Here is a 27524-nt window from a genome sequence, read left to right on the forward strand (position 1 = left end):
ACCATTCTCGATATCCTCCCACCTCCTCTATTACCCCGAACAATGCACCATGAACACTTTAAAATGCTTTATATAACGTTGATAACACAGCAAGTACAAACAGTACTGCTATTTGTGTAGAAGTTTATCCATATTTAACCGTACAGTATTTATAATTATTGAATGCTGCTTTTGTTGCATGTCGCGCCAACACATCACAGCAAATTCCTGTAGATATATGGCGAACAAAGTTGATTCTTGCACCTTGAATCTTATTATTATGCATGTACTGTTTACTCAGCGAGCTTCACACTAACAAGGAATCTCATTGCACCTTGTGTTTGTGACGATAAACTAATCTGAATCTGTGGGGTCAGTCGGGATTTCCGGAGAGAACTGGATGAGCGCAAGGGAGAGTTGGGGGAGTGCTGACCCTGTACTGGAGCTGAGGGGCCGATAGGCCTCCGGCTGTGGGAAAGTTAGCTGTCGGAGACACGCGACCGCCTGTCGGCCTCTTTAAGAGCAGCCGCTGGCGGGGCGCCAAGCCTGACAGCTGGCGTGCGACTGGCGCTCGGCCCTCGGCTCGCAGCCGCTCCGGGCGGCGTTGTGTGAAGCGGCGGCGGGTCGACGACATGGAGCTGGAGCGAGGGTGAGGACAGGCTGCGGGCTGGGAAAAGCGGTAGGACCGGATCAGGGAGCTGCTTCAGATCGGATTCCGGATCAGACGGGTGTTCTGGACAGAGCAGTCGGCTCCGGGACCACCCTAGTACTGAGCTCGGGGGATCACACCGACTTTACTTCTCACGCGTCAATATTTACCTTCCTTGTGGCTAAAGGTGGCTTCAGTTTAGGAAAGGTTTTTCTGATCGTGAAGTTAGGAGGTGGGTCGTCGGACACGATAGGGTCCAGCCCGAAGGTTTACTGTTGTGTCTGACACACTCGCTGTACACAGTGGAGGTTTGCCGTTTAAACCTGGTGTGTGTGATGGTGGTGTCTAGTGTAGAGTTTAGTAAATGGTGTATCAATGGGGTTACAGTGCTGTGTCTGACACCGCATGTGTGTGGAGTTCTCCCGTGGTGTCTTGACACACTTTATATGGCGGGGCGGGGGATGTTCTATAATGTCTGACACACTATATAACGCAGTTATAAAGTGTCCTACTTACTGGCTGTGCGTATTTTCGCCTGGTTTTGTAGGGTCTGAAACATTGTGTATATGTACGTGTACCATTTCTACATTGCCTGACACACTGGCCTTGTGTGTATGGGTGTGCGTACCATTTGTGTAGTGCCTGACACACTGGCCAGGTGTGTATGGGTGTGCGTACCATTTGTGTAGTGCCTCTACACTGGCCAGGTGTGTGTGCAGTTGTGTAATGTTTGATCTGAAGTTTGAAGATGCAGAGTAATTTTTGAAATGTCTGACACACCAGCTCAGTGTGCACAGTTGTGTAGGACCTGACACACTGGCTTTGTATATATGTGTGTGTGCACAATTGTGTAGAGTCTGATACACCAGCTGTGTGTGTAGTGTTCGATGTACTGGCTGTGTGTATATGTGTATGTGGACAATTGTGTAGTGTGTGACACTGGCCACACGTGCATGTGCATGTGTGCAGTATGACATGTTCACATGTAGACTGTATGTGGTGTTACAATCCCAACATTGAATTGTACATCACAGAAACCAACCAGACGGGTCACCACCACCCCGCCAATGCTTTCCCCGATCTAGACTGATCTCCTTTGCTGCTGTAGGTTGTATCCTTCTCCACCTTTCCCATATGTGTGTAATTTCCTCTCCAACATAGTGAATGTATCTGATTTCACCCCCTCCTCAAACAGCACATTCCAGATATCAACTGAACTGTGTGTGTGTGTTGGTGTATGGGTGTGTGTGGTGGGGGGCTTATCAGTCAGATTTCATTTAAAACAACTTCTCACCTTGAATCTATGCTCCTTGTTTTTTGCAACCCCTACCACAGGAAAAGATTTATTTTCCCCATCCATGCTTCTCATAATCTTCCATATTTACCCCTATCAATTCACCCATCAGCCTCTTTCACTCCAGGGCAAACTATCCCAGGCTATCCAGTCTCTCCCCATAAAACGTGCTCCAATCCAGGCAACGTCCTGGGGAATCTGCTCTACACTTTTCCACCACAATCACATCATTCCTCTGGTATGACAACCAGAATAGCAGATAATATTCCAAGTGGTGGCCGACACAGTGCCGACCCTCTCATTCTGTGTCTAAGGGGTACAATAGGGTGTCTGCCGACCCTCTCATTCTGTGTATGTGGCACAGTGCCTGACCCACTTTGTGCTGAGAGGGTGACAGTATGTTGTCTTGCACAATGTGCTTCCATTCTATATATATCTGGGCACGGTCCAGGCTGTACCATGCAGTCTGTGCAGTGGAGTGTCTGACACATTCAGTGTTGGTATGTTTGTTACGGGAACGTGCTAATGTCATGCAGACTGTGACAATAATTTGCTGACTGCACATTCAGTATGTTTGGAGATCCATCATGGTGTCATGCACGCTGTGGTATTCAGTGTCTTTACTGACACACTGCGTACATGGAGAACGGTATAATCGTAGCAACGTTACAATTCATAAAAGGGCTAACAGTCTGTAGTGTCCACACTGGCTTCCTGCATGAGCAACCCAGCTCGGCACACATGACTGGCCTCGCCCCAGAACACGATGAGGTTTTCTTGTACTTAACAATCGACTCTGCATGTGTATGAAGTGTCATCACTCCTTGATCCTTCAGCCAACAGGAACACTTTCTCTTTAGCAACTCTGACTGTCCTCTTCACGATTTTAAATCCCTTTATCTGATCCCCTAGTAATCTCACTTCACACTGTCAATCCTAGGTTCTCCTGCTTGTTTTTCTACTTAGAGCTGAAGCCTTCATTCCGAGAATCATTCTAATAAACCCCTTCCATACCCTATCTGAAATGTTCACATCAATACAATGGATTATCATAAGATAAAGACCATTCAGCCCATTGGGTCATGGCTGTATTTTTTCAATCCCATTCTCCTATCTGCACCCATGAAACTAGAAGACCATAAACGTTGAAGCAGAATTAGGCCATTTGGCCCATCACGTCTGCTCTGCTATTGTCTCGTGGCTGAGTTATCCCCTTCAACCTCATTCTCCTATCTTCTCCTCACAACCTTTGACTAATCGAGAACATCAACCTCTACTTCAAATATACTCAATGACTTGGCTTCCGCACCTGTCCATAATGAATTCAACAGATTCACCACTGTCTGGTTAAAGAAATTCCTCCTCATCACTGTTCTAAATGAATATCCCTCTATTCTGAGGCTGTGTCCTCCGGTCCCAGACTCACCCACTATAGGATACATCCTCTCCACATCCATTCAATCCATGCCTTTCAATATTTGACAGGTTTCAATGAGATTCACTTCATTCTTCTAAACTCCTGCAAGTACAGGCCCAGAGCCATCAAACACTCTTCATATGTTAACCCTTTCATTCTCAGAATCATGCTTGTGCACTTTGTCCAGACCCTCTCCAATGCCAGCATATCTTTTCTTAGGTAAGGAATCCAAAACTGTTCACAAAACTCAAGGTGAGGTCTCACCAGTGCCTTATAAAACCTCAGCATCGATTTGGGGTTTTTAATTTTGTAAAATGTTTTGAAAAACTAATTAAAATTTTTTTAAAAAAACAAAACAAAAAAAAACCTCAGCATCACATCCCTGCTCTTGTATTCTAGAAATGAATGCTAACAGGGCATTTGCCTTCCTCACCTGCAAATTAACATTTTGGGTATTCTGCACAAGGACGCCCAAGTCCCTTTGCATTTCAGATTTTTGGATTTTTTCATTTAGAAAATAGTCTGCACATTTATTTCTACTACCAAAGTGCATGCCCATGCATTTTTCAACTTTGCATTTCATTTGCCACTTTCTTGCCCATTCTCCTAATCTGTCCAAGTCCTTCTGCATCCTACCTGTTTTCTCAACACTACCTACCCCTCCACCAATCTTCGTATCATCTGCAAACTTTCCATCATCTAAATCATTTATATATTTCTACAAATTCCCTCTCTTGGAATCCAGCACCAACCTGTTTTTCCCCAATCTACATCAGAATCAGACTGCCTTATGTCATGAAATTTGTTGTAATTTGTTGTACACAATAAGAACTGTGAATTACAGGAACAAATACGTGTGTTTTAAATTAAATCAATGCAAAAAGAGAAAAAAAGAAAAAGTAGTGAGCTAGTGCTCATGGGTTCAACGTCCATTCAGGAATTTGATGGCAGAAGGGAAGAAGCTGTTCCTGAATGGTTGAGTGTGTGCCATCGGGCTCCTGTACCTCTTCACTGATGACAGCAATGAGAAGAGGGCATGTCCTAGGTGATGATGTCCTTAATGACAGATGGTGCCTTTTTTTTTGAGGCATTAGTCCTTGAAGATGTCCAGGATGCTGGGGAGGCTAGTGCCCATGATGGAGCTGACTGAGTTCATAACTTTCAACAGCTTATTTTGATCCTGTGCAGTGGCCCCTCTCTACCCCCATGCCAGATGGTGATGAAGCCAGTTAGTGTTTTCTACGGTACATCTGTAGAAATCTACATGTCTTTGGTAAAATCCAAATCTGCTCAAAATCCTAATGAAGTACAGCCTCTGTCATGCCTTCTTTGTAACTACCTCGATATGTTGGGCCCAGAATAGACCCTTGGAAATGTAGACACCCAGGAACTTGACATTTCTCACTCTTTTCATTCTGATCCCTCGATAAGGACTGGTGTGTGTTCCCTCGTCTTCCCCTTCCTGAAGTCCACAATCAATTCTTTCGTCTTACTGATGTTGAGTGCAAGACTGTTGCTGCAAAGCCACTCAACCAGCTGATCTACCTCGCTCCTCATTGCCATCTGAAACTCTGCCAGCAATAGTTGTGTCGTCAGGAAATTCATAGATGCCGTTTGAGCTGCGCCTAGCCACACAGTCATGGGTGTAGAGAGAGTAGAGCAGTCGGATAAGCACATGTCCTTGAGGTGCGCCAGTGTTGATGATCAGAAAGGTGGAGATACTGTTTCCGATTCACATAGACTGTGGTCTTTCAGTGAGGAAGTCAAGAATCCAATTGCAGATGAAGGTCCAGAGGCCCAGGTTTTGGAGCTTTTTGATCAGAACTGTAGGAATGTTTGTGTTAAGTGCAGAGCTGTAGTCAATACACAGCATCCTGACACAAGTATTAGTATTGTCCAGGTGATCCAAGGCCAGGTAAAGAGCCAATGAGATCGCATCTGCTGTAGACCTATTGTGGCGATGGGCAAATTGCAGTGGGTTCAGCTTCTGCCTTAGGAGTTGATTCTGGCCACAACCAACCTATCAAAGCACCCCACCGTAGATGTGAGTGCTACTGGACAACAGTTGTTAAGGCAGCTCACCCTGCATATTGAAATCCTCCCCACAACTATTGTAACATTGCCCTTATTACAATGGGAGATAGAAAAGCATGGAATTTATGTCCCACATCTTGGCTGCTGTTCGGAGGCCTATATATACAGCAACTCCCATTAAGGTCTTTTTAACCTTGTAGTTTCACCCACAAGGATTTACCCATAGTCTTCTAACACTATGTCACCTCTTCCTAAGGATTTGATTTCATTTTTGATCAACAGAGCCACCTCACCCCCCTCTGCCTGTCTGCCTGTCTTTTCAGTCCAATGTGTATCCTTGGATGTTAAGTTCCCAACTATGATCTTCTTTCAGCCACGACTCAGTGATGCCCACAATGTCATACCTGCCAATCTGACTGCTACAAGATCATTTACCTTATTCCGTATACTGTGCGCATTCAAATTTAACTTCAGTCCTGTATTCATCACCCACACTACACACTGCATCGACTTGTATACCAATTGCACCGTCCTCAGCCTCGTCACTCCAGTTTGCATCCTCCTGCCAAATTAATTTCAACCCTCCCCAACAACTCTGACAAACCTGCTCGCTAGGATGTTGGACCCCTTGGGTTCAGGTGTAATCTCCTGTCCATCTCCTTAATTCTTGAGTCTCCTATCACTAACACTCTGCTTGACTTTACCATTCCCTGCTGAGCCTCAGAGCCACTGGCCTGGCTGCTGCTGACCCCTGACAGGTCATTCCCCCAGCAGAATCCAAAGGGATATACTTTTTGCTGAGGGGAATAGCCACACTAACTACTTACTCCCCTTACTTCTCCTGGTGGTTCTGCAGATGAAGCCTGCACTCTGGGTGTGACTATCTCAGTAAAAGTCTCACCTTCAAAGTTTTCAGCCTCCTAGATAGTCCTGAGTGCACCCAGCTTCCGTTCCCCTTCCTTGAGCTCGTCAGTCAGGAGCTGCAGTAGAATGCACTGCCTGCAGACAAAGTCATCAGGTACCTTGAAATCCCACATCTCACAGGAGGAGCATTCCACTGCCTGAACTACCATCCTACCTATGATCATTATACCCCCAATTTCTCAAGCTTAACTTCTAGCCTCTGCCTAGTTTTGCTTAAGCCTGTTTGCCAAAGCCTGACTACTCTGCTCACTCAGTGGCCATTCCACTTCCAACCCACTTCCTTTAATTGGTCTCTGATCATTATTGCAGCCTGTCAGAAAGTTCTGAAAGACTCCAAGCTCTTTATAACTTGCCCTGCCACATAGAGCCCAGGTGTCCCTGCTCTTGCACATAGACCCATCTCCTCTATTTGTATTACTTCATTTAATCTGCATTAGATCTCACCATTCTGCCCATATCTTCATGAAGTCCATTTCTATGCTCACATTCCAAGTGTCATGTCATCTGCAGATCTGGAAATTGTGCCCAGGTCCAAGTCATAAAGTTTATGAAGAAAAGCGGTTTCTTTCCTGACACTTGGCTGTGACAGCCTCTTTCATCTCATGCTCTTCATTGCTGGGGATATGCCCGTTACCAAGTTCCCTATAAGGTGTGCACATGGACACATCTTTTGCTATTAGTGAACAAGAGGTTGTCAGCCTCTACCTCATTGGCATGTTCAGTGTATTTCATGCTCATACATGATTTCATTTCATTTTCTGGTTTCTGATGTGGATGGTGTTGACAATGTGGAGTTTGCAATGCTTTGCAGATTTTAGAACTGGCTTATTTATGCTGTTTTATTGAAGAAATTATTGACTCACTATGTCGAATTCCAAAGAAGCAAAGGGCTTGAAGCACAAAAGAACTGCTAGTTCATTTTAAGTGGAATGGCTTAATGATAACAGTAGAAACTGTTCATGAGGTCAGGAATGTGCAGCTATGAGAAATATTTATGTACAATACAGAAAATGGTGGTCACCCTTACCCCCATCCCTATCTATTATTTTAATCTGGTTCTCTTTCTCTCTCTTTTTCCCCTCTCACTATAATCTCTCCCCCCAGTCCTACCTTTCTTTCTCTTTTATTTTCCATAATTCTCCACCTTCCCCCTAGCCCATTTCCCTTCAGCCTATCACTTCCCAGCTCTCTACTTTATCCCTCCCCCCACTTCTTATCCCCCCCTTGACCATCCCATGTTACTTCACTCCTGATGAAGGGTTTCGGCCCGAAACGTTATTACCTCCTCCCATAGATGCTGTCTGGCCTGCTGAGTTCTGCCAGCATTTTGTGTTTTTTGTTAACTGCATGTATTGTTGCGATGCAAAAGTTGCTGTAGAATTTGCAAGTGGGAAGAAGTGGAGTGATTAGGAACATAACTTTTTAAAGCGTAATTTAGCAAGCAAATCACCGTCAACAGCAGATCTTCATTACCCGCTGCAGGCCTGCCGCGTACGTTTTGTGAGAATGCAGATAAATGAGATTGAAAAGGATCAAAGCCCAATGAGACAAAAGTTCTTATTGACAGTTAGTTTATTTCTCTTAAACAATTAGCAGCAAGCTGGACTTGGTAGTTTATTATCTCTGGAACAGCTTCAGGTTTACTTCCACTTAAAAATTGAGTGCGCACATGTTGTTGTCACCGGGCAAAAAGCTACACAGCACGAGACTTTGGTGCACACTGGTCATTACAAAGGAGAGGGAACATTGCCTGTTGGGGGGCATTTTATCAACAGCTTCAGAAAGTCCACTGGAAATCACATCAACATAATTTCCCTTTTCAATTCTTTCTCTTCAATCAAACTAAGATTCTATGTTAACTTGTCTTCAGCAACACTGACAACACACACAGAATACTGGAGGATCTCAGAGGGTCACTGGAGGGAAATGAACAACACTGGCTTCCCCGAATCAAACCAAATAACTACTCATTCATCCTTCATTAGCATTTTTAAATCTTTGCAGCAATGACAGGGCTGGAGTTGATGGGGGTTTAGTTTTGTATTTGAGAGAGATTTCTGCTCTCTGCTTTATCCTAATGCAGACCTGGTGTATTGTCTGACAACCTCAGAGTGTACACTTGAGTTTGAAATCCTGTGTGCGTGTGGGGATTTTGTCTAACGTTGTGTATATGTAAATAGAGTATAATGCCTGATATTGGGGCCACAGTGCCTCAGACACTCTGCACATATATATATTGGCACAATATTTTGTGTGTTTTTGTATGGAATCACAGACAAGGTATGACTTAGTCACTGTGGATGTGAGCTACAGATACAGTAACATTGCTGGTAGGTTGATGTGTCCTGGAGGTAGTGTACAGTGTCTGATATTCTCTTCGTCTGTAACAAACATATATCTACTGTATATACCTTAAAGACCCCGTGTGTCTTTTGATGGCACAGGACACTGTCTGCATAAGGTTCAGTGACCTGTCTACCACTCGCTGGAGCATCTCGTTTAAATGTAGAGCATTCTCTAAGGATGAACGTGCAAGTTTCCCTCATCCAGGGATCTGGAACACGAGATCAATGAGGGATCAGCTGTTGAGCAGAAATTTCCTCATCCAAGGGGCATCGATACTTCAGAATCCCTGGTCTGAGGGTTGCAGAGGCACAGTCACTGAGGGTGTTCTAGACACCAGTTGATCTTTACTACCAACGGAATTCAGGAATGTGGGATGAATACAGGAAAGGGGCTTGGAAGTGAGGGTCAGCTCTGATCTTACTGAATGGCGGAATAGATATGAGGGAAAGAATGATCTATATGTGCTTATTTGTACATCCCTGAGTGGACGTGGAAACTGGATTGATGGAGATGGAATCGTCACTCTCTCATTCTTTTCTGTCTGCTTTCCTTTCAGAGTCCTCTGGCACACCAGAAGAATGGTCACCCTCGGGAAAACCGTTTTGGCTGTTTGGATGCTCTGTTCACTCTGCACCTTCATCCAAGGTCACTGCTCTCGGCAGAACCTGGGGCCTTGACCAGGCAGGGCTGGCTGCTGGTGCACTGCGGGGCGGGGGGGGGGGGGGAACAGGGAGGAGGGTCCAGCCCACTGGTAAACGCAATGCACAGGTAGGGGTAGTGACACCCATCCCCATGGTGCTCACCCCACAGCTTCCTGAGACACAGAGAGAAACGCTGGTGCCACTCAGAATCACAAGAGGGAAGGAGGCCGTTTGACCCGAGAGGCTGATGAAGTTGGTGTGTTCAAAAAGTAAGGTCTTTGACAAGGTTCCATATGGGAGACTGGTCAGATCATCCACGGTACAGAGTCCGGGATTCATGGAAAGTTGGCAGATTTGAAACTGTGACAGGTGGCAGCATGTATGGAAAAGGGTACACAGTTGGTGTTTCAGGACTCATGAAGGGTCTCAGCCCAAACCATTGACGGTTTACTCTTTTTCCAAGTGATCTCCATTTATTTCCCAGTCCCTGAACCACTGAAGGAAGATTGGTCAGGAAGACTGATCAGAGATCGGCTGTGGAGGTGATAGGAGACAGAGGTGATAAGGATGGTTACTTTAGTGACTGGAAGCTGGTGAGAAGCAGGGGTCAGAGCTGGATGCTTTATGTTTTATATATATTAATGTGAGTGGAGGAGGGATGATTTTTAAGTTTGCAGGACATTGATTGTGTTGCTGATACTGGGGAGACAAATGCCTCTGTCTACAGAATTATGTTGATCAGCTGGAAAACCTGATAGAGCAATGGCAGATGGAAGCAAAGTTAATGCACACAAAATGTGTGGTTTTGTGCTGGATATCTCTTTGGCTCTCTGACCCCACGCCGTATCTCCCAAAGCCAGATAATTCAGTCCTTACCAACATCCATTTAGCTCCATTTTGAATGCCACGTTAAACTTTTCTTCACAACCACCCAGCCAGTCCACTCCAGACTCTCACCCTGTAAAGTGTAAAACAAGTTTTCATGAAATTCTTGGTTCATCTGCCAATCTAAGGTTCTTGGTGTTTCTGTGAGTGGGGCCAGTGTTTCTCTATCTGCAGCAGCAAAGGAACTCAGCCGCTTGAGCAGCAGTTACTGCCTCATGCAGAACTCAACAATTTTACCATTTTTGTCACTTCCACCCTCCCCTCCAACTTACATGGACCTTTTTCGATGCCTCTTTCCCTTTACTCAATCTCTCTGACTCCATCTCCAGAGCATATAGATGCTGTTTAGTATGGTGAGTTCCTCTATTTTATCTGGAGTTTGTTGCTCCAGATTCCAGCATCTGCAGTCTCCTGTGTCACTCCATCATGCTTTTAGACACCACATCCAGGTCCCTTTCTGTGTTCTGTGCTCCCCAAAGAACTCAGCTTCTGCAGTAAATCACAGAACTGAGATCCTTCTCTGCTGGAACATTTATAGGAAATCTCTCCATCTTTGGGGCCTTCAACAGCTTGAGAGGAATGTGGTTAGAGTCGAACTACCACAACTTCATGACAAAGAGATGGCAGGGTTTGGCTCCCCTGCAGGGGGGAGAGGGGAGTGGTGGAGATTGGCTCCCATTAATGGAAGGACCAAAAGGAGTTTATTAGATGGTTTGGGTCCTATGCAAAATGGAACCAGCGAGGCTGATGGGTGCAGCAGGAGTGGCTTCTACACAGGAAATCTCTGGGAGCAGCATATGAGAGTTGAAGTGTTGTGGGCTGTGACTGACAGTGATCATCTCTCTATCTCTAGGTGTGGAGGTGGTGCCATGTGTACCTGGCTGTAAACTGGCGCACGGACACTGTGAGGAGGCTGGAGTGTGCAGGTACAGTTCCCAGTGTAAACTACAAATTGGGGAAGTTTGTAAAGACAGGAGGCAGAGAGTCTTGATCCAAGTGGCATCTTTTCCAGCTAAATGGCAAGGAAACCTTATGGCAGGCAGTCGATCACCAACAAAGGGGTGCAAGAACAAACTGTTGGAGGAACTCAGTGGGTCAGGCTGCATCTATGGAGGCAGAGGGATGGTTGATGTCTTGGACCAAGACCCTGTATATTGACCATCCTGTTCTTGTAACCCAACCTTCTGTCTTAAAATTATTCAAATACCCCTCTTCCCTGCCTCCTGAGGGTGGGAGTTCTGAAGACTTGTACCCACTGAAAGGGAAAGGAAATTCTCATGTTTTAACTGGCAGTCCTGAGTTTTAAAATTAATACCTGATTCTAGATAATTCCACAAGAGGAATTATTCAAGTCCTCCTTCGTTTTCAGAGCTTCAGAAAATAAAAGCCTGACTTGTCCAAACTTTTCTCATCGGACAATGTCCAGGATTAGGTGTTAGCCCAGGATGCTTTCTCTGAACTGCTCCCAACATATAACCAATATACCTTAAATAGGACTAGTACATTCCCTACACACTATTCCACATCTTGTCTCACCTTCACCCTTAAGAAACGAAGCACATTCTGCTCATTCCTGCATCCAACAATAATGATAATGTTCTGTTACCTTACCTTTTCATACCTTCTCTACCTTCTTTTTGTAAATGTGCCCAGATCCATTTCCAAATTGGAGGCCTGCAATATCTCTTCACTTAGATCATATGCTTCTCTTGTCAATGCATGCACTTTTGCATTTCCCACTTGGTGTTTCAGATTGTTGCCCACACAACCTCGTAACCACCTCATATCTTCTCATGATTATCCTACCTACATTTAGCAACCATGTCTTTTTATGTCTTCATCCAAGTCATGTGAATGGTTATAAAGCTAGCAGACCAGCATTGATCCCTGTGGGAACACCACGGCCATCCAGAAAAAGAGTCATCAGTGCAAGTTTCTGCTCCCTGTTAGCTGCCAATCTTCTTTCTCTGCCGGGTGCTACTTTGTATCCTGTGAGCTTCTATTTTTCACAATAGCCTTTGCTGCAGCACCTGATGAAATGCTTTCTGGAAATCTAGATATTGTTGAACTAACAGCTCCTCTCTATCGACAGCGTTACTTGTAATCTGCTTCACACATTATCTGCTGTCGTGTGTTCGCTGAATGGCAAAGTGGGGAGAGTCCCTGCTTCACAGCACTCGGGACCTGGGTTTAATCCTGACTGTCGATGTGAAGTCTGCACATCCTCCCTATGACCATGTGGGTTACCTCCAGCTACTCCTGTTCCTTTACCTTAGAGAAAATAAACAAATTACACACACACACGACCAATTAATCTACTAACAGTGAAGTCTTTGGAATGTGGGAGGAAACTGGAGCATCTGGATGAAACCCACGTAGTCACGAGGAGAGTGTCCAAACTCCTTACAAACAGCAGTGGAATGGAATAGCGTTTTGCTAACTACAGTGTTGCTCCAAACTCCCATATTGTACTTTGTGTGTAGGTGAACAATAGAATCAGAGGGGAGGTTGATTTGCTGTTTTCCAATTTCCAAGATTCAGGGAACCTTCTCTGAGTCTAAGGGAGTAAGAGGTGATCTTGTAAACAATCTGAAAGATGTTTATTTTCTCATTCCTCTTGGCCCTCACTCCTACTCCTGACAGGTGTGACCCTGGCTGGAAAGGTGAACTTTGTGAACAGTGCGTCCAGTCTCCAGGCTGTATACATGGAACTTGTCACCAGCCCTGGCAGTGCATCTGTGAGAGCGGTTGGACCGGAAGATTCTGTGACAAAGGTGAGGTCCAACTTGACAGAATAGTTGGAAGAAACACAAGTTTTTGTTTCATACACAACACAGAGCAGCAACAACTACCTACATTTCGTAAGCATGCCTTTCTTGTCTTCATCCAGTGGTACTATCAGAGTGAAGGATACTGGGGTTCGACATCAGGAAGTAATTTTGAAGAGATGCCACTGATATGTTGCAGTAACCTCGGTTAGAGCTGTGAGGATATTTAGGATCAGAAAGGTTCCAATGATATGAATGAAGAAAATGAGGCTCACAGCCCTTCAAACTCACTCTGCCATGTAATAAGACTGCTGATCTTGGAGAGATGTGATCATCTAGGCAGTGAACAACTGGGAGATAATGTTGTTGACTGAGCATGGAATGATGGATGAATGGGAACCAGAGTGAAATCTCTCTGGTGGTCAAAGATCCTTATGGTTTAGGATAACTCCCTGTCTTGAACTTCACATGTATTACCCTGCATAAGATCTGCAGATTTTTTGCCAAAGATGGGGCAGTTGGTGAGACAGCCTTACAGAGAGCCACTTAATCCGGATTACTCCTGTTGCCACTTAATTCTCAGCGCAAGAATAGAAAGATAGAACAGATGAATGCATGGTTGAGGAACTGGTGCTGGGGCAGGGCTTCAGGTTCTTGGATCATTGGGACCTCTTCTGGAACAGGGGAGATCTCTACAGGAGGGATGGACTGCATCTTAACTGGAAGGAAGAAGTATTTCGGCTGGAAGGTTTACAAGAGCTGCTTGGGAGGGTTTAAACTAGTTTCACAGGTGGAGGGAACCAAAGCACAGGGTCAGAAAGTGGAAGGATTGAGAGGAATGTAGATGGCATGACCTGGAGCAAGGTAGCAGACCCAAAGGGAAAGACAGGTTAAAGTGTGTGTACTTTAAGTATTATGGTTAACGGTGATGAACTTGAAACATCACATGGATGAATGATGTTGTAGCTATTAAAAACATTCAGTTATGAGAGGGACAGGAATAGATGCTTAACGTTTCAAGGTTTTGATACTTTAGAAGAGACGGAGAAGGAGATAAAAAGGTAGGAATAGATATGCAGGTAGATTAGGGAAATGTGTGTAAAGAACAGGGTTATTCTAGTGGGTGTCTTCTACCTCAATATAACCTGGGAACTTCTTAGTGCAAGAGGTTTAGATGGGGCAGATTTGTTAGGTGTGTTAAGGAGTATTTCTTAAATCAGTATGTAAATAATCCAAGAAGAAATGCCATTCTGGACTTGGTGTTGGGTAATGAGTGATGGTGATTTTTTTTAGTAAAGAAGGAAAAGAAATTATATGTAAAGTTTAGGAAGTTAAAATCAAACACAACCCTTGATGATTATATTTTTCCATAGTAGGGGAATAGAGAAAAAGCAGGTAGGTGGAGATGAGTCCATGGTCAGATCAGCCAAGATCCAATTGAATGGCAGACCAAGCTCGATGGGCCAGATAGCCCACTCCTGCTCCTATTTCTTATGTTCTTATAAAGAAGCCAGAAAAGAACTAATAAGGGAATTGGGAAATCCAGGAGGAGCCATGAAAAAATCCTTGGCAAACAGGATCCTAAGGTATTCTATACATACATGAACAGGAGGACAACTTGGGAGTGGGATAAAGGTGGGAACGTGAGCTTGGAGGCAGAGGATGTGTGTGAGGACCTAAATGAGTAATTTGCATCAGTACTTACCAAGGAGAACGATGTGCAGGAAGAGCAGGGAGATAGGAAGATCAGTGTGGAGCAGACTAATTTGCTTGGGCATTTTGGGATAGAGAAGGAATCTTAAAGAACATTAAGGTGGGTAAGTCCCTTGGGTCCAGTGGGATATACCCCAGGTTATTGAGAGAGGCAAGAGATAAAATTGCTGGGGGTCTTGACCAATATCTTCATGTCCACTCAAGCTATAAGCAAAGTAATGGAGGACTGGAGAGCAGTAAATGCTTTCCTTTATTCAAAAGGGGCAATAGGGATAATCCTGGAAACTATACACTGGCGAGTTTCATATTAGTGGTAGGGAAGTTACTGGAATGGATTCTTCAGGATAAAATTTATGAGCATTTGGAAACCAATGGCCTAATAAGGGGCAGTCAGTGTGTCTTTGTGCAGAGTAAGTTGTTGTCTTACTTAGAAACATAGTAAACACACAGCACAGTACAGGCCCTTCGGCCCACAAAGCTGTGCCAAACATGTCCCTACCTTAGAACTACTTGGGCTTTACCCATAGCCCTCTATTTTTCTAATCTCCATGTACCTATCCAAAAGTCTCTTAAAAGACCCTATTGTTTCCACTTCCACCACCATTGCCACCAGCAGCCCATTCCATACACTCACCACTCTCCGCATAAAAAAAGCTCACCCCTGACATCTCCTCTGTACCTGCTTCCAAGCACCTTAAAACTATGCCCTCTTGTGCTAGCCATTTCAGCTCTGGGGAAAAGCCTCTGACTATCCACACGATCAATGCCTCTCATTATCTTATACACCTCTGTCAGGTCACCTCTCATCCTCCATCACTCCAAGGAGAAAAAGCCGAGCTCACGCAACCTATTCTCATAAGGCATGCTCCCCAATCCAGGCGATATCCTTGTAAATCTCCTCTGCAGCCTTTCTATGGTTTCCATGTCCTTCCTATAATGAGGCGACCAGAATTGAGCACAGTACTCCAAGTGGGGTCTGACCAGGGTCCTATATAGCTGCAACATTACCTCTCAGCTCTTAAACTCAATCCCACAATTGATGAAGGCCAATGCACTGTATGCCTTCTTAACCACAGAGTCAACCTGTGCAGCAGCTTTGAGTGTCCTATGGACTTGGACCCCAAGATCCCTCTGATTCTCCACACTGCCAAGAGTCTTACCATTAATGCTATATTCTGCCATCATATCTGACCTACCAAAATTAACCACCTCACACTTATCTGGGTTGAACTTCATCTGCCACTTCTCAGCCCAGTTTTGCATCCTATCAATGTCCCGCTGTAAGCTCTGACAGCCCTCCACACTATCCACAACACCCCCAACCTTTGTGTCATCAGCAAGTTTACTAACCCATCCCTCCACTTCCTCATCCAGGTCATTTATAAAAATCACGAAGAGTAGGGGTCCCAGAACAGATCCCTGAAGCACACCACTGGTCACTGGCCTCCATGCAGAATATGACCTGTCTATGACCACTCTTTGCCTTCTGTGGGCAAGCCAATTCTGGATCCACAAAGCGATGTCCCCTTGGATCCCATGCCTCCTTACTTTCTCAATAGGCCTTGCATATACTTACTTGATATTTATGAGGAGCTGCCTAAGGTGATTGATGAAGGTGGAGCTATGGATGTTGTCTACATGTATTTTAGTAAGGCGTTTGACGAGGACCCTCATAGGAGACTAATCCGGAAGATTAAAATGCACAGGATCAACACGGAATTGCCTGTTTGGACTCAGAATTGGCTTGCCTATATTTGACGTATGGTAGTGGTTTATAGGACTTGTTCTGGCTGGAGGTCTGTGACGAGTGGTGTTCCACAGGGATTCATAGTGGGATGTCTGCTGTTTCTGATATGCAGTATATAAAGGTCCTGGTTGACAACATAGATAGGTTAGTGAGTTTACAAATGATGAGATGATTGGTGGTGTTGTAGAGGGCATAGAAGACTGGCAAAGGATACACTGGGATGTATATCAGAATCAGGTTAAACATCACTGGCATAGGTCATGAAATTTGTTAACTTAGCGGCAGCAGTATGTTGCAATACATGATAATATTGGAAAAATAAATAAATCAATTACCGTAAATATGTATATGTATATTAAATAGTGTAAAAACAGAAATAATAGAAGTGGGGCAGTGTTCACAGGTTTAATGTCCATTTAGGAATCAGATGGCAGAGGGTAAGAAGCTGTTCCTGAATCGCTGAGTGTGTGCCTTCAGGCGTCTGTACCTCCTTCCTGATGGTAACAGTGAGAAGAGGGCATGTCTTGGGTGATGGGAGCCCTTAATAATGGATGCTGCTATTTTGAAGTGCCACTCCTTGAAGATGTCTTGGATACTACAGAGGCTATCAGACCCCCGGCCCCCTCCCCAGACATTGATGCACCCTGTCAGAATGCTCTCCACAGTACATTGTACATATGTGGAAGTTTCTGAGTGTCTGAGGTCTAAGCAAGACTCGCAATTACAGATACAGGCAGAGAAATGGCAGATAAGGTTTAATCCTGACAAGTGTGAAGAATTGCACTTCGGGAGCTCAAATGTAAAGAGACAGTCACCATTAATGGCTAGGCCCTTTACAGTGTTGAGGTACAGGGTGATCTTAGAGTCCAAGTCCAGGTCCATAGCTCCCTGAAAGTGACCACACAGATTGATAAGGTGGTAAATTACTAAATTTCACGTCACACGCCGGAGATAAGCCTGATTCTGATATAGAATGCTTGACTTTATTAGTCCAGGAATCAGGACGTTGCATTGTAGCGTTTGGAATACTGCATTCAGTCTGGTCACTCACTATAGGAGGGATGTTGAGGCTGCAGGAGAGTTTTACCAGGACACTGTCTGGATCGGAATGCATGTGACATACAATAAGGTTGTCAAACCTGTGTTATTTTTCCCTCTGGAGTGTCAGAGGCCAAGGGGAAATCTGAGAGAGGTGTATGAGGTTCTGAGACACACAAATAGACTAGACAGCCAGTATCTTTTCCAGTACTGAAATGTCTAATACCAGGGGGTATGCATTTAAGCTGAGAGGGGGCAAATGTGCAGGGCATGATTATTATTTTTTAAAAACACAAAGAGTGATGGGTGCCTGGAATGTGGTATTTGGGATGCTAGTAGAGACAAATACAATGGAGATGTACAAGAGGTTTTTGGGTACATGTGTGTGCAGAAATGAAAGGTATGAACATTGTTTCGGCAGAAGGGATTGACATGGGGGCTGAGCTGCCTGTTTCACTGCTGTACCACTCTCTGACTTCATCATTCTGTGTAGGCTGAAGGCATGGAGAATTACATACGCAAGCAGAATAATGACCTGTAGTATTAATCATTTCCCCTCTCCCGCTTGCAGATATTCACCCATGCAGGCATCAAAGTCCCTGCGAGAACGCTGGCCAATGTTTTGATAATGGAGAGGGTGATTACTGGTGTACCTGCCCGGAAGGCTTCTATGGGAAAAACTGTGAGCTACAAGCTGGCCCCTGTGCCAAAGCTCGGTAAGGAACCTGCTTTAAGATATTTGAGCTTGTTACAGGTGTCCGGCAAGGCCTGAGACAAAGCCCTAATCCCCACAGGACAGAGCACAAATGGCGGAAGTGTGTGTTACGGGTTCTTGAAGCTGAGTGAGAGAAAGCTCATGGATCTATCCAATATCATAGTTCAAAATACCTGAGATCCGTGTTGTATCGGGGAATCTGTGTGACAGTCCATAGACAGACGGTATGGGATAATCAGTCATAAAGCTGCTTCGAGAAGAATCTGTGAGGGACTCTGCTGGGGGGGGTGGGGGGGTCTCTCAGAGCCATTAAAGTCTTGGGTAAGATTGCCTTAGGTTAATACATTTCCTCATTAATATAGGAATAGAGTTCCTTTCACCTTCTAAGCGCAGGTCCTGTACTTAATTACAAAGGTTCTTGATGGTCAGCATGGGCATGGTGGGCTTAAGGGACTACTGTTTGCTACAGGACTCCATGACTCAAGGTGTACTGTCTTTACCAAGAGACTGAAATTGAGATTGGATGATAGAAATATAGCAAGTCTACGGCACAATACAGGCCCTTTGGCCCATAAAGCTGTGCCATATACGTACTTCCTTTAGAAATTACTTTGGGTTACCCATAGCCCTCTATTTTTCTAAGCTCCATGTACCTATCCAGGAGTCTCTGAAAAGACCCTATTGTATCCGCCTCCACCACCATTGCCGGAAGCCCATTCCACACACTCACCATTCTCTTGAGTAAAAAACTTACCCCTGACACCTTCTCTGTACCTACTTCCAAGCACCTTAAAACTGTGCCCTCTGGTGTCCTGCCTAATTCACATTGACAATTTCTGATTACGTTACTACTTCAGTTGTTGTCTCTATGACGACTTTTTAAAAAAAAATGATATCTTGGGGTTTGTCATCATTCCACATGTCCACAGCCAATTCTTCACCAACATTCCCTCCCGTCTCCTTCAATGGTCTTCGTAAGTGTCAGTGATCTTGGAACAGGGTTGTACTGGTGCATTTAAAATGCTGAATAAGTTGCACATTGTGTTTGATTACACCAACTGAATGCTTTGACAAGGTACGAGTTTGCATGGGATCAATACCAGTTACACACTGACAGGAAGCTGCTCAAGCTGTGGGTGAATGGGATGACGTTAGAAACATAACTAACTTTCAGAATCTGCAACACTGAGTGAACAGCTGACTTTTTTGACTGTAGGAGTATTTCCAGTCACAGCTTTTTTACTACATGGTTATGATCATATGGATAACATAACAACTACAGAGCCTACTGAACTTGGAGATGTTGTGAACAGTGAGGATGGGAGTAAAAGACTGCGTGAATGCCAATAGGCTGGCAGATTTGAAGCAAATCAGTTTAATATATAAGCGAGAGGTAATTTGACATAAATGGAGAGACAACAGGGCCAAAATGGAAGAGTTTAAAATGTACATGGTAATAGGCACGTGGGTGATTTAAAATTGTTGAATATGTTGAGAGAACTATGTGCTAGGGATCTAGGTCTTCATAAGACACATCCCAGGGCGAGTACTCAGGATGTGTGCAGCACAACTGGCACGTGTGTTTACTGACATTTTTAATCTCTCCCTCTCCCAGTGTAGAGTGCCCTCCTGCTCCAAATTATCCACCATTAGCCCTGTACCAAAAAGACCAAGGTAACATGCCTGAATGACTGACATCTTGTTGCACTCACCTCAATAATAAGCAAATGTTTTGAGAGGCTAGTCAAGGACTACATCTGCAGCATGCTACCACCCACACTGGACCCCCTACAATTCACCTACTGACACAACTGATTGACAGATGACACAATAGCCACTGCTCTACATACCATCCTTATACATCTGGAGAAGAATGCTTATGTGAGAATGCTGTTCTTGGACTACAGTTCAGCATTCAACACCATAATTCCCTCCAGGCTTGACAGAAAGCTCAGAGACCTCGGCCTTGATCCTGCCTCGTGCAGCTGGATCCTGGACTTCCTGTCAGATCACTGGCAGGTGGTAAGAGTGGGCTCCCTCACCTCCACCCCTCTGACTCTCAACACAGGAACCCCTCAGGGCTGTGTATTAAGTCCCCTCCCTTACTCCCTGTATACCCTTGACTGTGTCGCCACCCACAGCTCTAATCTGCTAATTAAATTTGCTGATGGCAGTACATTGATTGGCCTTATCTCAAACAATAACAAGGTGGCCTACAGGGAAGAAGTCATCTCTCTGACACAGTGGTGTCAAGAAAACAACCTCTCCCTCAATGTCGCAAAAACAAAGGAGCTGGTTGTGGATTACAGGAGGAGTGGAGACAGGCTGACCCCTATTGACATCAATGGATCTGGGGTTGAGAGGGTAAACAGCTTCAAGTTCCTCAGCATTCACATCACCGAGGACATCATGGTCTGTACACAGCAGTGCCTCTTTCACCTCAGACAGTTGAGGAAGTTCGGTTTGGGCCCCCAGATCCTAAGAACTATCTACAGGGGCACAATTGAGAGCATCCTGACTGGCTGCATCACTGCCTGGTATGGGAGCTGTACCTCCCTTAATCACGGGGCTCTGCAGAGAGTGGTGCAGACTGCCCAGCACATCTGTAGTTGTGAACTTCCCATGATACAGGATACTTACAAAGACAGGTGTGAGAAAAGGACCCGAAGGATCATTGGGGACCTGAGTCACCCCAGTCACAATCTATTCCAGTTTCTACCATCCAGGAAACAGTACGGCAGCATAAAAGCCAGGATCAACAGGCTCCGGGACAGCTTCATCCACCAGGCCATCAGACGGATTAACTCACGCTGATTTGAGTGTATTTCTATGTTACATTGACTGTTCTATTTATTATAAATTACTATGATTGCACATTTAGACAGAGACGTAACAAAGATTTTTACTCATGTATGTGAAGGATGTAAGAAATAAGGTCAATTCAATTCAATTCAAAGCAGTATGGTGGTTGAAACTTTTAAAAACATGCCTTAAATGCTGTGTCCAATTCTGGGCAGCATACTAGAGAAAGGATATGAAGGTCCCAGAGAGAGTGTAGCAAAAATTTAGCAGAAGGCATGAAGGATTTAATAACGTGGTTAACTCGGAGAAGGGTGTTTGCTGTCCTTGGAACAGAGGAGGTGGAGAGAGATTCTGACTGGATTAGGTGGTGTAATGGGGAGAAAGTGGTCCCAACAGTAAATGGTTCAAAGACCAGGGAACTGAGATGGAAAAATATGCATGAAGGACACAGCGAAGAGGCAAGAATTTTTATTTCATGAATGAGCAATATTAAGGTGAAAGTTGACACTACCAGGCCTTTCAAAGGGGAGTTGGAGAGCACTAAGCAGGTGAAAATAGACACAACTCCATGGAGGCAGAGAAAAGACCCTCATCCCTCAGTGAGAGTTGTAAGCTTCTGACTAATGCTAGTGCAGGTGCAAGCACTTTTCTGTGAGCTGTACTGTTCTCCATTTCAGGTCTCCCTGCAGAAATGGTGGGACATGTTGGGACGAAAATGGCTTTGCTGCCACCTTCGTGTGCCGTTGCCTGGCAGGATTTGTGGGCCCCCTGTGTGAGATAGATGTCGATGACTGTCTGATGCGGCCGTGTGCCAATGGGGCCACATGCCAGGATGCGGTGAACCGCTTCACCTGCCTGTGCCCCACTGGCTTCGAGGGGCGTTTCTGTACCGTCAATCAGGACGACTGTGCAAGCCAGCCCTGCCAGAACGGTGCCAAGTGCTATGACCGCATCGCCAACTTTGACTGTGTTTGTCCTGAAGGTTACTCTGGAAAAACCTGCGCTGATTTCACATGGGTTCGCAATGAAGAGTTGGCGACCAAACGTCTGATCGGAGGGTACCGTGAAAGTGCTTACAAAGTTAGGAGCGTGACTGGCCAGCGACCATGGCCCAGCAACCCAGAGACTGTCAGTGCCAGAAGGCACGCCCATGACAACAGTGGCAGAAGGCAGGAGAATGAGAAGGTGCAGCTTAAGGTGGCCGTGAAGGAGGTGATAGCAGGGAGCAGCACACCTGTCACACACCAGCAGCTCATGTGGCTCAGCATCTTTGGGGCTGTGACCCTCCTCCTGGCGCTGGCCACCATTCTGGTGGTGTGGAAGTATCACTCTGGCTGTCACTGCACTCATAACCACCTCAGGTGTTTGCAACAACAAGCAGCACCAAGTCCCGAGGAGGATGGCAACATTGCTTTCCTACACACTGCTGGTCCCCAGGCCAGGAAAGACCTCTACCTGGATCCAATATAAACGACCGAAGGCCTGAGACAGGGTTGCCCATACACTTGTCAACTTTCTCCCTCAGTGCAAACTTTCAGAATGGATTTGCACCCAAGGGCGAGATAAAGGCCCTGGACACTTGGATGGGTTGAACTCTATTCTCTTCCCCAGGACTGGGGTGTGGAAGTTTCAGCTGGAGACCAGAACACCGGAGCCAGTGAATCCACAGAGAAAGACTTGTGTTCAATGGAGAAATATCCCAAAGAGCTTCACCTCCATCGGGAAAAAATAAGAAACGACACAGTGAGGATAACTGAGATTATCCTCCTCCAAGAGCTCACCTGGGTTTTGTGTGCATGAGATTAATTAGGAAAGAGCAGAGTAACTGGACTGGGCTCTGTAGATCGAATGAATGGAACCGATGACAAGGGTTTCATTAACAATTACAAAGCTGCATTGACCAGGTCTCTGCTCCAACCTGCTGTTTCACCTTGTACACACTGAGCAGGAACTGGTCTCCGACAGCTGAATCAAACATGGACTCGGCTCTACAGCTCTGGATATTGCAATAATGATATGTAATTTGTTTTTTGACCTGACTTTCATAGCACAAGAGCAGATAATCAGAATGTGGGTGAATGTTTTTACCAGTTTTTTTGAGGTGCTGAATGTATTAGAAATTCAAACCTCACTGCCACTCCCTCTGGGGAGAGTAGGACCACACCAGCATACATAGGAAGCTGTCAAATGTGACTGTCGTGATAAGTTATCATCACCATGGTGCTCTACCATGGCTGAAGGGCAGCCTGGATTCCATCCAGCTGGAGGTATGGTGGATGTAGTGTTACCCAGCGCTGGAACTAGCCTTTCCTCCTACTATGTCCATGCTGGCCATCACACACCAACCTATGTTAATCTCACTCTCCGCCCCCAGGCCCGTAGACTTCTATGCACAGTGATTCAAGTTCTCATGTAAATACTTAGAGCTGTGAAAATACCAGCTTCTGGATGTCAAATATCCTCAGGGTCAAAACATTTATCCTCACATCACCTCAACCTACCTGTTCTTTTTGATCCCCCTGTTTATACAATGTCTCTCAATATGGACCCTCTTTGCCTTCTGTATTGAACATATCTATCATCCTCTGCTCCTGGGAAAAGAAACTCAGACTCCCCCATCTTTCCTCAGAGCTGAAATTACCTTTCTCAAACTCTGGGGTATTTCCTCTGCACCCTTTCCATCGGAATCACACCATTCTTGTGATGTGTCGACCTGATCTACACGTCTTGCCTGACTGGTCTTTTATAAAGAGGGACCCTTGTCCTACATCTCCCTGGCCCTACATTCAAAGCTCTGGATAAAAGAGGCAAAGTATCCCATTTGCTTTCATTAACACCTTATCTAGCTGTTCTTTTGCCTCTGGGATACTTTGGCATGCACAGTACAGCAAGATCCACTACACCTCAGTATTTCCTGGGGTTTTAACTTTTATTATGTATGTATTGGCATTATTAGTCCTCCTGAAAAGATTTACCATATAATTAGTATTAAATTTCACCTTCCTTTGTTCTGCCCATCTAACTGAACACCACCAGCCAATAGCTGAATATTACCCTTCTTCAACTAATATTTTGTCATCTTCAAACTTATCAATTGTATCTCCAACGCTGACAACCAGATCATTAACCATAGAACATTACAGCACAGAAACAGGCCTTTTGGCCCTTCTTGATTGTGCCGAACCATTTTTCTGCCTCGTCCAAATGACCTGCACCTGACCCATATCCCTCCATACACCTCTCATCCATGTACCTGTCCAAGTTTTTCTTAAATGTTAAAAGTGAGCCCGCATTTACCACTTCATCTGGCAGCTCCTTCCACACTCCCACCACTCTCTGTGTGAAGAAGCCCCCCCCCCCCACACATGCAGATAAACATCAGATGTCTTGGCACACTGTGGCACACCTCTGGCCATGGTTTTCATTTGCATAGACAACCCTCCATCATCACTGTCAGCTTCCAATCATTAAGCCAGTTTTGGATTCAGTTTACCAATTTGCCTTGCGTCCCAAGGGTTCTCACCTTTTGGACCAGTCTCCCAAGAAGGCTTTGTCAAAGTCTAATGAAATTTCATGTAAACTACTTGAATCACACTGTCAATGGTACTTAGTCACCTGTTCAAAAATTCAATCAATTTAATTTGATGGATTATCCCTTTAACAATTTCTTTTTCCAATAGTTTCCCCAGAACTAGCATTAGACTGACTGGATTGTAATTACCTTGTCAGGAAATGTAGAGGAGGCTTGACCCAAAAGCACAGTAGCAAAGTCAATGCAACAAGGTAACTGAAGCCGAGGAGCAAGCTGGCTGGTTCAAATGAGTGAACGAGGATTGTGGATGAGAGCTGGGTTTAAAAAGGCGAACGGCAGATGACTCCTGTTAGCTGTGTGAAGACTAGCAGGTGCCTGCCTGTGCAGCCACCAGTGATTTGTCCAGGCCCCAGCTACTTTTCCCTTGCCTCCTGCAGCAGCTGAGGATACTTCTCAACAGGCACTTGGGATTAATCCACCTTTAATCCATTAATATACTGAATATCTCCTTTTTTTAAAATAGTATTTTGTTCTTGATAAGTTTTTTACTACACAACCTCCTTTTTGTGGCCTTTTCTCACTTGACACCTTCGACTCTGTCAATCCAGAGGGACAGCTGGCTGACTGCAGCCTTGTATGTCTGCTTTTGTAATTGTATGTATGTGAGCTGTGAGACTTCCCAGTATGTCCACAATACACTGGTGTCAAACATGGCTGCCACCACCCCAACAAATGTTCTCATCTTTCTCAATGCAGGTCTGCATGTCACCACTACACTTCTTCCCGGATTGAAGGCTGTCTGAAAAACTAATGGGAACTACTAACCCAGCTGTTCCCTCCCCAAAGACAGTCACTTACCATCTCCCTCAACAAGGTGCAGAACTTGGGTTTAAATTACATGGTGCAGAGAGCTGGTTAAAGACAGCATTGTGTCCTGCGGAGGAGGCAACGTGAGTCACTTCCCCTCCCATCACAGAACTGGAAAGTGTACAGAGATCACAGATTGAGGGGTTACAGCAGCAACACTTGGTACAGTTCATTTTGTCATTATTCTGCAGCTTCAGGGTAATATTTAATATTTTCTATTACACTCCCTTGTAAATAATTTATTTTAAGCACTGTTGTAATGTGAAGATGAGATGTTTGGATTTTGACTATTTTTGATACTTGGAATTTTAAATATTTGAATAAAGAAATTATTTGGGCTGAAGAACATGATACAAGTTGGCAGATGTATTCAAGCACTGTGTTTGCATGGACAGAAAAGGCACCACAGAACCAACCAGCTGTCCACACCATGACTGAACATTTCTTCCTTCCAGCCCAGAAATGCACCACTTATAAGTAGGACAGGGGTCACCAACCTTATTTGCAGCGCGGACCGGTTTAATATTGACAATATTCTTGCCGACTGGCCAACGGCGACCGGGGGGGGGGGGTATTAATCACGACCGGAATACAGTGATACCTGAAGGGGGGGGGGTTCCTAACGTCCAGTCTATTCTACAATTTAGTTTTCATGGCTCTCAGCACTTGCTTCTATCCCGCTTGCTCACGTCTTTTCCGCTCAAAAAATTCAACGGGTTTGTTTTTAAGTGGGGTGCTTGGACTCAAGGTACCGAAGCAGTTTTGAGGGCTTCATTACCTCATTAGACAGCCTCCCGCCTGCCCACCGCCAGAGGCCTTGGCCAGGTGCAGCTGGTTGTGAGTGGGGTGAGAGGACAAGGTAAGGGCTGGAGGTTCCTGTGCTGGGGCCACGGCAGTAGCAGTCTGGAGAGAGCGACTGACCGAGCGAGGAGTGCGATGGGGTGCGCACCCGCCCCCCCCCCCTGTAGGTAGATAGGATCTATTGGCCGACAAAAGCTTGGCTCGAGGGATGACTTTAAGTAGATCACAGTGAGGTAGCTGCTCTGCTACTTATGAAACCCTGAGCCCCAATTAGGTTGTCTGTGAATATTCTAGCACCTGGTTCCTCACAAACATTTGGTGTGCTAAACAGGTTTAGAGGCAGTGCCGATCTGTCCGCGCTCCAGGCCGGTGCCAACGGCACTTCTTGCTACCTGAGGCCAACCACTGATCCCTGGCGCAAGGGTATCACTACATTTAGGCAACTGATGACCTCGCGTGTGTTCAAGTTCAACAGTGGGAATGAGGAAAGGTGCAGCTGACTCATATCGTTCCATATCACTGAATCATATTGTTTCCTCGTGGCCTGGTAACACATGCTTTGTGGCCCAGTGGTTGGGGACCACTGGAGTAGGAGAACTGAACAGCAGTGAGACACAGGCACACCAGACCAATCCAGGGCATCGCAGGGATTAGGTCTTCTCACGTGCCAATGATCTCTTAGAGCAGTTTATTCTCTTTTTTCCCCACTGGAAAGGTCTTCTATTTTGCTTTGCTACTGAACAGAAATAGACTAGGTGAATCAGCAAATAGAAAGATGGAATTATGTAGTCCAGGTTTGTGGAAGGAAATATGGAAAGATGGGATTTGAATGCTGCATGCCAGCCTTAAGTTGATGGGGATGCAGGAAGTGGTGTCAGGAAGTATAATAAAACCAAGATTTCTGAGTGGCAGAAATGGTTTGAGTTAGAAATCATTCCATGACTTTGATGTGTGGAGAAGTCAAAAGGGAAGCCACATCACCCAGAGGAGGCAACCACAGCTGGGTATTACCACCGGATGTAGCTTGACCAGTGCGAGACACATGGACAAAGTAGTGTCTGATTCCTGTGGAATGGCTTCATTCCTGATTAGCTCTAGCTACACATTGTCTTCCAGTCATCACGGAGTGACTGCTAGGTTCAAGGTTCATTTTATTGTCAAAGTATGCATGTACAATACAACTTTGATATTTGTCTTCTCCAGACAGCAATAAAAAAGTAAAAAAAACAAAACTCGCAGACCCCAGAATCCTCCATCCTCTCCCTGCAAAAAAGACCTGCGACAATAACAATCCCCGACCCCTCCGCCACAGAAAAAGACCAGCAACAATAACAGTCCCCGACCCCTCCCTGCAGAAAAAAACAGCAGTAAC

The 27524-nt window shown here is 45.2% G+C and overlaps 1 protein-coding gene across 1 annotated transcript; it reads left to right on the forward strand.

Annotated features, from left to right (window-relative positions):
• The first annotated feature begins 389 nt into the window (after positions 1–389).
• Positions 390–25690, forward strand: dlk2 (delta-like 2 homolog (Drosophila)). The gene is made up of 6 exons (XM_073056211.1): positions 390–628; positions 9200–9288; positions 11023–11095; positions 12813–12943; positions 18007–18151; positions 21630–25690. The coding sequence occupies exons 1-6, from the start codon at positions 612–614 to the stop codon at positions 22420–22422; spliced, it is 1248 nt and encodes a 415-aa protein (XP_072912312.1). The 5' UTR covers positions 390–611; the 3' UTR covers positions 22423–25690.
• The last annotated feature ends 1834 nt before the right edge of the window (positions 25691–27524 follow it).

The sequence above is a fragment of the Hemitrygon akajei genome, chromosome 9 (assembly GCF_048418815.1).
Source record: "Hemitrygon akajei chromosome 9, sHemAka1.3, whole genome shotgun sequence".
Classification (NCBI taxonomy): Eukaryota; Metazoa; Chordata; class Chondrichthyes; order Myliobatiformes; family Dasyatidae; genus Hemitrygon; species Hemitrygon akajei.

Bases quoted from the DNA above. Each gene is read 5' to 3' on its own strand.
- dlk2 (XM_073056211.1), top strand. The intron at 9,289-11,022 runs GTCACTGCTCTC...CTCTATCTCTAG, and splicing joins ACTCTGCACCTTCATCCAAG to GTGTGGAGGTGGTGCCATGT. The intron at 12,944-18,006 runs GTGAGGTCCAAC...TCCCGCTTGCAG, and splicing joins CGGAAGATTCTGTGACAAAG to ATATTCACCCATGCAGGCAT.